General features: G+C 40.6%; 1 protein-coding gene across 4 annotated transcripts in view; it reads right to left on the minus strand.

Annotated features, from left to right (window-relative positions):
• VPS8 (VPS8 subunit of CORVET complex) overlaps nucleotides 1-13,262 on the minus strand; it is a 285,882-nt gene that overhangs the window by 162,040 nt on the left and 110,580 nt on the right. For all 4 annotated transcript variants that reach the window (XM_045296423.1, XM_045296425.1, XM_045296426.1 and 1 more), the window contains one exon: nucleotides 12,442-12,488. In XM_045296423.1, coding sequence (XP_045152358.1) covers nucleotides 12,442-12,488 — 47 coding nt within the window. The remainder of the gene's footprint in view (nucleotides 1-12,441; nucleotides 12,489-13,262) is intronic.

The following is a 13,262-nucleotide window of genomic DNA, read 5'->3' on the forward strand; positions in this document are numbered from 1 at the left end:
CATGAAGGAGGGGGAAGTGGGGAGGGAGGGGGGAAAATGAGCAGCCGATATTAACGCTCAAGTAGAAGGCAAATGTTTTGAGAATGATGATGGCAACAAATGTACATATGTACTTGACACAATGGATGCATGTATGGATTGTGATAAGAATTGTACGAGCCCCCAATAAAATGATTTTTAAAAAAAAGAGTGAAAAGATGGAGTCTAGCCTGTCAATCAGGCCATAGCCAATGAGGCCTTTGTGTGGGCCTGGCCTTCTCCTGAGGATTCTGGGAACTTCTGTATTGCTCCTAGGAGGCAGGAGAGACTCTCTCAGTTCACTCCCTCGGAGACTTTGCGGCTTACAAGATACATGGAACTACACTGATTGGCAATCACAAAAATCTGATGATATTGTTGAGAGATGGTGCGTGGTCCTGGTATAGTTGTCGCCCATCTCTCAATAAAAGGTATTTATAATCTTCTGGGAACATCCGTATCTGTGGTGTGTTCTTCTTCTCATATGCACAAATGCAATTTTAGCATTACTTTTTCCCTTTTGTTTCATATTTAACAGTATTTTGATGTTACCTTCATTTTAATCAACAGTTCATCATATTTTTGTGATTGCCAATTATTAACCAAGTAAAAGAAACTCAGCCTAATAAAGCCTCACTGTAAGAAAGAGGAGGGGAAAAAAGAGCAACAAAACAACTCTAATGAATTTAATGAAAATACCACATTTGCTAGCCTTTCTACTCTGTAATGTGTTGCTAAAAACAACATGCTAAGGAAGATAATGATATATTTTGGTTCCACACAAAAGCCCTGGGGAGGAGAATTAAAGAGAGCTAAACATTAGTAAACAGAGCGTAAAAGTAGACCAAGAAAGCACTCCTGCTAAGATTAATCTCAAAGGGTGTCTGTTTCTCTCATAGCCAGTCAGAAGCTAGAATAAAGAAGAAAAATATGACTCAGAAACTCCTTTGTGCCTCTCTACTTAAAACAAAAGACAACACAATTCCAAGACATGCCCTCACCATTCCGAGAGAATATTGGGAGGAGAAAAGTACACACCACACACACACACACACACACACACACACACACACACACACACACACACACGTTTTTTAGCTCTGTGTTGCTTTTCCAAAAGTAGGTATTATTCGGGGGTGGGGTGGTGGTGGGGGTGGCCTCTGTTTCCTGAGAGGGCTAAATTCAAGTTTCTTGTTTACCATTTCCCACTTACCCTTCTCCCCATTGTCAGGATAACAGAAAACCAATTCTGAGTAACAGATGCCCAGCTAGAGGTGTTCTTTCTACATAACTTTGTTAGGTTCCTGGGGTGGTTTTCCTGGCTCTTGCTTCTCAACACTGAAAGAATTCATGCCACAGAAGCGCTTTTGTAAATCCAAGTCACTTTTATGAGGGAAAGGGGAGTTTCGGGTAATAGGGTCTCAGATAATATCCCTGGACAGCGTGCAAGGTCACATGGCAGGGGGCAATGGCAGTTTGTGACCACAAATGGCTGCTTCACAGGAGTGTGAAATACCACGTGGAAAAATGATGGTTAAGAGGAGGTTGCTCCCACAGGGAAGAAGCACACCAGCCTGTGTGACCATGAGGTGTTGCTGGGATCAGGTAGCAAGCATCAGAGGGCCCAAAATAAACAACCATTTTGATGCGAGCAAGGGGGGATTGGAGTGGAGACCCAAAGCCCATCTGTAGACAACTGGACATCCCCTCACAGAAGGGTCCCAAGGAAGACATGAGCCAGCCAGGGTGCAGTATAGCACCGATGAAACATACAGTATTTCTCTGGTTCTTTAATACCCCCACCCCCCAACTATCATGACCTCAGTTCTACCTTACAAATCCAGCTAGACCAGCGTATGTACACTGGTACAGAAAAGAGCTCTCGGCACGCGGAATCCAGGACAGATAAACCTCTCAGGAACAGGAATGGGAGTGGCCACACCAGGAGGACAGGGGTAAGGTGGGGGAGAAAGGGGAAAGTGATCACAATGATGGATGTATAAACCTCACCCCCCACCCCACACAGGGGAACAAATCACAGAAACGTGGGTGAAGGGAGACAACAGAAGGTGTAAGATAGGAAAATAATAATAATTTATCAAGGGGTCACGAAGGGGGAGGAGAAACTGATACCAAGGGCTCAAGTAGAACGAAAATGTTTTGAAAACGATGCTGGCAACATATGTACAAATGTGCTTGATACAATTAATGTGTGGATTATTGTAAGAGCTGTAAGAGCCCCCAATAAAATGATTTATATATAAAATTAAAGGGGGGAGCCGCAGAGCCAAAAGAGGAGTGCCGGAATGGACAAAGAGAGTGCCTACGGAGAGAGAGAGAGAGCTCTGGGAGGGACCCGCTCTCCAGACTGAAAAGAGAGTACCTGGCCTCAGTGTCTACTTTTTATCCCCTCCTGCCCCTCTTGAAGGTGTGTGTGTGTGTGTGTGTGTGTGTGTGTACATGGATGAGGGTATTGGCCATTCTTAGTGGCAGAGTGCAGGAACATATATGACATAGGGTTGCTGGTGTCCAGTGTGTGTGCCCAAGTTGAACATCAGCATGCCTAGGTGGCCTTAGTGTGTGCAGGCCCAGATTTGGACCTTCCTCACAGGTGTCTAACATACCTGATTTTTTTTTCAAACCACTTTATTGTGGCATGGCCAGCTAATTTCTCTTCAGCATAGGCATTTGGTGGAGTTAACCCCCTTTATCCCTAATCTTCCTACCTATAAACTTCATGTTTTGTCAATACTTACATTAAACATAGTATTTGGAGTGTATCTTTCAAGACTTCAAATAGATAGAAATGACTACATTTACTGAGCATAGTATCAATTCTAAAATTTAACCAATCTGAAGAACTTAGCTTTGATTACAAATTTAGATCCTGTCTGAAAAACAGCAAGGGCTTCCATCAAGGCACTTGCCGGTCTGTACTAAATACACCAGTATACCAGTAACCCTCACACCCTGCATAAACCAGAGAGACCTTCCAGAGAAGACCACCAAAACTAGCAAGAGAATATGAGAGAGTTTTGACAATTCTGTAGAAATATTATGTTTTAAAAGATGGAATTTTTCCATGAACCTTTTAAACCTGCTCACGATAATTCGTACTAAATATAAATGAAAGTCAATACATTCTAACTTGATTTGGGGCTGGTCTCTTTATTTGTAAAAGTAAAAGCAAAGCTCAAATATTGAGAAATTATGTTCTAATGCTCTTTTCTGACACAGTTACAGTTTAGAAAGCCTTCCTTTAAAAAGGCACGGCTTAGAGTGGTAATGGCTGCATAACTCTAATTATACAAAGAGCAATGGAACTGAACACTTTAAAAGGGTAGATTTTATGGTTCCTGAATTCTACTGCAGCAAAGCTGTTATAAAAATAAAAGGGGCTGGTATCGTCTTTTCCTCTGCTTTGATATTTAGAATTTTTAACATGCAATTATTAAGAAAACTTATCCAAAGCATCTAGTTTCTTATCTAGGAATGATAATTAAGTTTTTTCTATAAATAGAGGAAAGAACTAGGAGGCAAAGAACTTTTATAGAGGCCTAATACGTGCATGTAGATATGTAAATATATTTATATATAACAATAAGGAAATAGATCTATGTACATATATTTATGTACATTGGACCTCTACTAAAGTACTCCCTCAACACAAGAATACTTTTCTAATAACCTGGCATTCCGTGATGCTCACCTTCCCAACATGATCACTGAAGACAAAATGGGTGCATAAATAAATGTGGTGAAGAAAGCTGATGGTGCCTGACTATCAAAAGATATAGCGTCTGGGGTCTTAAATGCTTGGAGATAAACAAGCGGACATCTAGTTGAGAAGCAACAAAGCCCACATGGAAGAAGCACACCAACCTGTGTGATCACGATGTGCCAAAGGGATCAGGTTTCAGGTATCAAAGACCCAAAACAAAAAATCCTATCCATGTGAATGAGGGCGAGCACAGAGTGGAGACCCAAAGCTCATCTGTAGACAATTGGACATTCCCTTACAGAAGGGTCACAAAGAAGAGCCGAGCCAGTCAGGGTGCAGTATAGCACTGATGAAACATACAGTAGAACCCCGGACCTGAACGCTAAACCATTCTAGAAGGCATGTTGAGATGCGATGCAGTTGAGTTCTGAATCAATTTTTCCCATAAGAAATAACTGAAAACGGATTAATCCATTCTAGACCACCAATTTCTTACCCTAGCCTTGCCTTTTTATATAAAACATTGCACAGAAATTTCAAAGTAAATAAGTTCAGAGTTAAATCATATAATTTAAATAAGAAACACAACATTTAAAAAGTTTTTAACAACTACAGTATGGCCGATACCTTGAGACTGATGAGGATCTGGATCTGTGGACACAGATGTGGAGAGGGGGTGTGGAGAGAGTCACCGTTTGGAAGGGGAATCCCCCTCCATAAAATCAACTAGCAGCTGCTTTTCAGTTTTTGTTCCCTTTTTTGCCTTTTTCCACTAGAACCTGGCTAGCTTTCCCTAAAAAAAAAAAAATCTGTCTAATGTAGCCTGCTGTTGGCGTTTCCTTAACTGTGGTGTAAAAGGGTTTACTAAATTATCATCAACAATATCAATAACATGGTTAACCAGTTCCTTATTATGATGATTCTGTTCAAAAAACTCTGTTAGGACCTATGTTTTTTATCTAAAACAGTACAAAAAGCCACAAAAACTAAGAAAATTATAAAAAAACACTTGAAACACAGCCACAAAAGGTTTAAACAATGCGTGCTAACAAAGCCAACTAACATCGAGTGATTGAAACACAAACTGCTCTTGTTTACAAAAATCACGTGTTCTAGGTCGGATTCCGATGTTTTGTTCCAGCTCTGATGCAAAATTTTCTCAACATTTTGTGTCAAATTTCGATTATGTTGAGTAGTGATACGGTCAAGTACTGGGGTTGTACTGTAAAACGTTCCTCTAGTTCGTTAATGCTTCCTCCCCCCCACTATCATGACCTCAATTCTACCTAACAAATCCAGCTAGACGGGAGCATGTACACTAGTACAAATAAGTGCTTGCAACATAGGGAATCCAGGACAGATAAGCCCCTAAGGATCAATAATGAGAGTAGTGATACCAGGAGGGTAAGGGTTTGGTGGGGGAAGAAAAGAGGAACCAATCACAATAATCTACATGTGGCCCCCTCCCAGGAGGACAGACAACAGAAAAGTGGGTGAAGGGAGACAGCAGTTGGTTTAAGACATGAAAAAAAATGAAAAATTATCAAGGGATCATGAAGGCGGGAGGGGGGAATGAGGAGTTGATATCAAGGGTTCAAGTAGAAAGAAAATGCTTTGAAAATGATTATGGCAACATACGTACAAATGTGCTCGACACAATGGATGGATGTATGGATTGTGATAAGAGCTGTAAGAGCCCCCAATAAAATGATTAAAAAAATTTTTTTTCTATATCTCAAACAACATTAATGCTGACAAACAAGACTAAACAAATCATCCCAAGACCAAAATATCAAGTTCAGTTTGAATTTAACATAAGAGTTTTTGGTTCAGGTTCACTAGGATGGCTAGTCGATATTTGTAGATCCCTGCTTGCAGTGATAATACATTCACAGTGGTCAGGGCCATCTATGAACAGCACGAATTTGTATGAATTTGTTTTATAAAAGCCTTAAGAAAAGCCAAGACCCAGATATAAATCTTTACATAGCACCTGTTTTTAAAAAGAATGTAAAATTTTAACTATGGTTCAAACAAACTCCAGATTTTCAAATTAAATGGAAAAGATGGCTACTATTGTATAGAAAAAAATAACAAGTCATTACAGAAAGCCTTACAACATTTTGTACTTTTATCTAATACTAAAAAAATACACAGGATCAATATGAAATAAAATTGTGGTCCAGAGGCCAAATTATGAAAATAAAGTAAAAGTTTTCAAAAAAAAATTTCTTGTCCTTTCTAATATTACTTATTCATTAAAAAATTACAATGCCAAAATTTTTTACTTAAAAATATCTTTAACATATTCATCAGAAAAACAAATGTGGTCCCTACCACGGTAAAAAAGATTTTAGATTAACCCATCCAAAGGGAGAGTACTGTTTATATCTTCACAGAGAAAAAGGGACCAGATTTCAATCCGGTGCTCCAAGATGTAAATGCAACATACCGACAAGGAGTAGGGAACCAGTGGAGAGGTCTGAGGGTCCGGCCCCAATCCAGAGAGAAGAGCATATGGCCGGCCCCACTATGAGACATGACATCCCTCACTGACCCATAGCCCTACAGGGGGCAACACTAGAGACACAGTGTGGGAATTCCACCCGATCTGACCCCACCACACCGAGGCAAAACACTAAGGGGATGCAACAGAACAGCAAGGGGAACAGAGCAACGAAGTCCCCAGGGAATATTAAAAATAGACCTTAGGGCCAGGGCTTGGCACTCCATCAGACTCCACTGGAAAACACTCCTAAAGGCCAACAAACAGTTCTTGAACTAACTACAGGCTTTTCTTTGTTGTTGTTGTTGTTGTTATTTTGTCATTGGCTTTTTGTTGTTGTTTTGTTTTCTTTTGTTGCTTGGTTTTGCTCTGTCTTGTTTTTGTGCATGTTATTAGCTCTGCAGGTCTGTCTAAATAAAATAGGCTGAACAATCTGGAGAAGAAAACAACCGGACCAATGGTTCGGATGGACATGGGAGAGGGGGCGGTGGTGGGAAAGGAAGTAGTAGCAACAAACCTAGGGACAAGGGAACAAGTGATCCAAATCAGTGGTAAGGAGGGTGTAAGAGGCCTGGTAGGGTGTGATCAAGGGTAATGTAACTGAGAGGAATTACTGAAACCCAAATGAAGGTTGAGCATGATGGTGGGACAAGAGTAAAGTAAAAGAAAATAGAGGAAACAGCTAGGAGGCAAAGGGCATTTATAGAGGTCTAAATACAGGCATGTACATATCTAAATATATTTATATATGAGGATGTGGAAATAGATCTATGTGCATATATTTATAGGTTTAGTATGAAGGTAGCAGATGGACATTGGGCCTCCACTCAAGTACTCCTCAATGCAAGAATACTTTGTTCTCTTAAACTGGCATTCCATGATGCTCACCTTCCTCACACCATCGCTGAAGACATATGGGTGCATAAGCAAATGTGGTGAAGAAAGCTGATGGCGCCCGGTTATCAAAAGATGTAGCATCTGGGGTCTTAAAGGCTTGAAGGTAATCAAGCAGCCATCTAGCTTAGAAGCAACAAAGCCCACATGGAAGAAACACACCAGGCTGTGTGATCACAAGGTGTCAAAGAGATCAGGTATCAGCATCAAAGAACAAAAAAATCAAATCATTGTGAATGAGGAGGAGTGCGGATTGGGGATTCAAGACCCATCTGTAGGTAACTGGACTCCCCTTACAGAAGGGTCATGGGGAGGAGATGAGTCAGTCAGGATGTAGTGTAGCAACAATGAAACATACAACTTTCTTCTAGTTCCTAAATGCTTCCTCCCCACAACCTCCCCACTATCATGATCCCAATTCTACCTTACAAATCTTGCTAGGCCAGAGCATGTACACTGGTACAGATAGGAACTGGAAACACAGGGAATCCAGGATAGATGATCCTTTCAGGACCAGTGGTGAGAGTGTGATACTGGGAGGGTGGAGGTAGGGTAGGTTGGAAAGGGGGAACCAATTACAAGGATCTACATATAACCTCCTCCCTGGGGGACAGACAGCGAAGAAACGGGTGAAGGGAGACGTCGGATGGTGTTAAGATATGACAAAATAATAATAATTTATAAATTATCAAGGGTTCATGAGGGAGGGGAAGGGAGGGGGAAAAATGAGGAGCTGATGCCAAAGACTTAAGTGGAGAGCAAATGTTTTGAGAATGATGAGAGCAAAAAATGTACAAATGTACTTTACACAAGCGATGTATGTATGGATTGTGATAAGAGTTGTATGAGTCCCCAATAAAATGATTTAAAAAGAAGATTTTAGATTATAAAAGAATTCTTATATACAAATAGGAAGGCATATATACACATAACTTAAAAGCATATACACTACTTTATTCAATACTGCTATGTACGAGGTAGGAGCCCTGGTGACATAGTGGTTACACATTGGGCTGTTAACCAAAAGATTGGCAGTTCAAAACCACCAGCTTCCAGAAGGGAGAAAGACAGGGAGTCTTGGATACCCACGTGGACAGTTCTGCCCTACGGGTTGCTATGAGCTGGCATCAACGCGACAACAGTGAAAGCTAAGTATGAGATTCTATGAATTAAAAACTTTACTATATAACAAAGAGTAGTGACAGTATAATATTGACTGTTGTTGATTTTAAATTAATTTGAAATTATGTATTATGTGAATAATTTGAATCATAAAATATAGTACAATATGTGAAAATAAAAATGAGGACTATTAAAAAATATATACTCCGTCAGAAGTCATGAAGATACAAAGGCATCTTTGGCCAGGATGCGTGCAAGAATGAGAACCCGAGTGAGGACTCTAGATGTGGAAGCAATGACCTGACAGTGGTGGAGCAGTCGACTGTGTCTTACATGAGGGCACTGAGATCGCACATGATCTGAACATTGTTTTTTCTTTAATCATTTCTTGGGGGCTCGTACAACTCTTATCACAATCCATCCATCCATCCATCCATTGTGTCAAGCACATCTGTACATATGTTGCCATCATCATTCTCAAAACATATGCTTTCTACTTGAGCCCTTGGTATCAGCTCCTCATTTTCTCCCTCCCTCATAAACCCTTGATAATTTATAAATTATTATGATTTTGTCATATTTTACACCATCTGATGTCTCCTTTCACCCCCTTCTCTGCTGTCCGTCCTCCAGGGAGGACGTTACATGTAGATCCTTGTAATTGGTTCCCCCTTTCTCCCTCACCTTCCCTCCACCCTCCTAGTATCACCACTCTCACCACTGGTCCTGAGGGGTTCATCTGTCCTAGATTCCCTGTGTTTCCAGTTTCTATCTGTACCAGTGTACATCCTCCAGTCCAGCCGGATTTGTAAGGTGGAATTGGGATCATGATAGTGGGAGAAGGAAGCATTCAAGAACTAGAGGAAAATAGTATGTTTCATCATTGCTACACTGCACCCTGACTGGCTCGTCTTCTCCGCACAGCTCTTTTGCAAGGGGACTTCCAATGATATAGTGTTTGGGGTCTTAAAGGCTTGAAGATAAACAGGTGGCCATCTAGCGAAGAAACAACAAAGCCCACATGGAAGAAGCACGCCAGCCTACCCCAACCACTGAAGACAAAGTGGGTGCATAAGAAAATGAGGCGAAGAAAGCTGATGGTGCCCGGCTGTCAAAAGATATAGAATCTGGGGTCCTATAGGCTGGAAGATAAACAAGGGCCCATCTAACTGAGAAACAACAAAGCCCACATGGAAGAAGCACACCAGCCTGTGAGATCACAAGGCATAGAAAGGATCAGGTATCAGGCATCAAAGACCAAAAAAAAAAAAAATTCATAGCATTGTGAATGAGTGCGGAGTGGGGACCCAGGGCCCATCTGTGGGAAATTGGATCTGAGCATTCTTTAAAGCAATGTTGATGTCACAGATGCAGTGCCATTGTGGAAACATGAGAGGCACCTACATGCAAAAGGGGCCAGATGTCAACAAACATGGTACAAAGAGCGGATAGTTTAAAGCCAAAGACAGCATCCTGGAAACAAAGCTCCAGGCATCTTACGATTCTCTGCTTCCTGGAAAAACCATCCCTCCCTAGACTAGCCCAGATGGACGTCAAGAACCTCAACAAAGACTCACAGCAATGGAAGAAACAGACAAGGTTATCAAGGGATAACCAACCAAAAAATCCCCCAGGGCCAGAGGGCTTCACAGGGGAATTCAGGGAAGAACTGACACCAATCCTACACAAACTCTTCAAGAACATAGAAAAAGACGGAAAACTTCCAAACTCTTTCTATGAAGCTAGTATAACTCTGATACCTAAAGTCGGCAAGGATCGCACAAGAATTGAGAACCACAGACCAATATCCCTAATGAACATCGATGCAAAAATCCTTAACAAAATACCTACCAATAGAATACAAAAGCATATAAAAAATAATTCACCATGACCTAGTGGGATTCATACCAGGGATGTAGGGATGGTTCAACATATGAAAGACCATTAGTATTATCCGCCACATTGACAGGAAAAATTGTAAGAACCACATAATATCGATAAATGCGGGGAAAGCATTTGACAACATCCAACACCCATTCCTGTTTAAGACACTCAAGAAGACAGGAATAGAAGGAAAATTCCTCAATCTTATACAAGCTGTATATGAAAAACCAACAGCCAACATGGTAGTCAATGGAGAAAAGAAGAAAACAATTCCACTAAAAAAGGGGACCAGACAAGGATGTCCCTTGTCCCCACTCTTATTTAACATTGTACTGGGGGTCCTAGCTAACAACATAAGACAAAGACATCAAAGGTATTCATCTGGGAAAGGAAGAGGCAAAACCATCATTATTCACAGACGATGATTTTATACATCGAAAATCCCCGAAACTCCACAAGTGGAGTGTTGGAAGCAATAGAGGAATATGGCAGAGTGGCAGGATACAAGATCAGCAAACAGGAGTCTATAGGACTGCTATACAATTCTCTGCTTCCATTTAGCCTAAGGAATTAACCACTTTCAACTTCCATATCTCTGACAACTCTAGGGGGGGAAACGATACAACTCTACCATTTAAGAGTGATTATACTGGATTGTTTAAGTAAACATAAAACTTTTAACATTTAGTCATTCTTTAATCACTGCACGTTTGGAACAGGAGGAGACAGAAAAATGACCTGCATCTCAAGAATCACATTAACCAGATGGTCTGTGGTAGTCCTTCCCAGCTGCAAACATCCGTTAACGATCACAACGCACGTGGACTGGATGAAGAACAAACTAGTGGAGAGAAGGCCAAGTTCAGGAAAGCTAGGGTGAGGTTAGGACCACAGTGTGGCTCTTGACGTGCTAGGAAGCAGCAGTGCCGTGTCCATCTAGATGGTGGGAAGTCACAAAGGTATTTCTGGCACTAACACCGACGGAATGCTTTCCAGTAGAGCTTAAAAGCTCATGAACAGCCTTCTATGGTGTAAATATTTGTCTCTCCCCACCTGCTAGAATGAAAAATGGTGAAAATCAAAAGATAGATGGAAACACTTAGTCCCATAACTAATACTACTAACTACTCATTGCCTTCAAGTCAGAAAACTGGTTCACAAAATTAAGAGATCAGAAGGGGATGTATAGTACTAAAGAAATTGCAAATGCTAATGAAACTGCTCTATTTTCCAGGGTAAATAAAACAAACTCACTGCCATTCAGTTGATGCCGACTCACAGGGACACTATAGGACAGGGTAAAACTGCCTCCGAGTTTCTGAGGCTGTAATTCTTCTTGGTATAGAAAGCTTCCCCTTTCTCCTGAGGAGCGGCCGGTAGTGTCAAATTTCCAAACCGCGTGGTTAGCAGCCCCATACAGTACCACTATCACACTATAACTACAACTAATAGGCCCCACAAATATCAGCCTCCACATCCCCGAGACCAGAACTAGATAGTGTCCAACTACTGCTGCAAGTGCTCTGAAAGGATCACATTAAAAGATTCTGGATCGAGTGAGAAAAAAAAACAACACCCACAATCATGAACGAGATCAGGCTTCCTGACTGGACAGACTGATAGGACCCACAACACTAAGGTAGAAAGTTATTTAATCACTTTTCACTGATGGATCTTCTATGTAAAATAAGGATAACAATAATCATTTTTACTGTTATAAGTTAATATAAAGGGCTTAGGACAGGGCAATGTCTGAACCATAGGGAACTAAGTGTTATTGTAAATGTGGCAAAGCTGAATTCGAATAGGTTTGTTAACTTCTATAGTTAACTAGCTAAGCCAACAATGCCTAATCAGGACTTTATTCACACTTACTTCTTTTAAACAAAAGGCGTGTAAAGCAACACTGTGGGAGCACAGTCTATCTCCTTTTTTGGGTGGGGTGGCATACTGCTTAGTGATTGCTCACAGAGGGGCACATATGCAGCACAATGAATCACACACTTCCATGGTTAAGATCTTAAATAGTACTGCTCTTCTGTAAGTAAGGTAATGTTCTTCACCTCCACGGTCCTGCCATTCAAGTACAGAGATGATAAACCCTCTGCATCTATTTTAGGAAAGTCAATTTTAGTAGATGAGGCCACTGAAAACTGCTCATGAACCATGTTTGCAAATTAATTAATTTTTTCAAACCTGTCCAATCAAATACACACAATTCTGAAGAGTCAATTACACATAAGCAGGTGGTGACCTTGGTTCCCAATAACGGACTCTGACAGCCAGGGATACTCACTTTCGCTGCAGCAGGAGGCAGTAGTCCACGATGGTGGGCACCGTGTCCTGTGGGGGACAGCAGAGAAAGCATCAGCGCCACCACCCTGCCAGATGGCTGGCTGCCTGGCCAACGAAACATGCCACCGGCATGTCTGCATAAGCACTTAGACTGCTGGCAGAATCTAACTTTATACCGTGAATTTGGTAAGAAACTGGGCACCATTCTTACAAAATTCTTGACAATCTCAAAAAAATAAGAAAAAGAAAAACCACACACACACACACACACACACATATACACACAGCACTTTCCCAGTAACTCTATTTCTGAATTTTTACTCTAAAAACATTGAAGAAAAGTGCTTTGTATTGTTCTAGCTTTTAATTCATTAAGGTGTTTACTGAAGCTTTTTGATAAAAAAAAAGAAATAGGGGAAAGAGGAAGAGGAAAAAAGGAGAAGAAACTGGAATTAAATATGTAATACAGGAGTATTAAATTTTGTTGTTTAAATAAAACATGTAGCTATTACAAACTTGGGATAACATTATAAGAAACATTAGAAAATACATATTTCTCAATCAACTTTGTGAAGAAACTTTCTAAGGAAAAAAAGGCCTAGAAAATACTTGTATATCAAATTGATATTAAAATATAATTGGTTGCTCAGGTGACTAGGTTGCCCATTATTTCATAATTCTCTAGAGCCGCTGTCTACAAGTTGATGTAACATCTTAGTTTTTTGGGGTTTTTTTTTAATCAATTTATTGGGGCTCATACAATTCATCACAATACATAGATCAATTGTGTAAAGCACATCTATACATTTGTTGCCCTCATCA

This window comes from Echinops telfairi, unplaced genomic scaffold, assembly GCF_000313985.2.
Source record: "Echinops telfairi isolate 266 unplaced genomic scaffold, ASM31398v2 ScPeMD7_7407;HRSCAF=8445, whole genome shotgun sequence".
Lineage (NCBI taxonomy): Eukaryota > Metazoa > Chordata > Mammalia > Afrosoricida > Tenrecidae > Echinops > Echinops telfairi.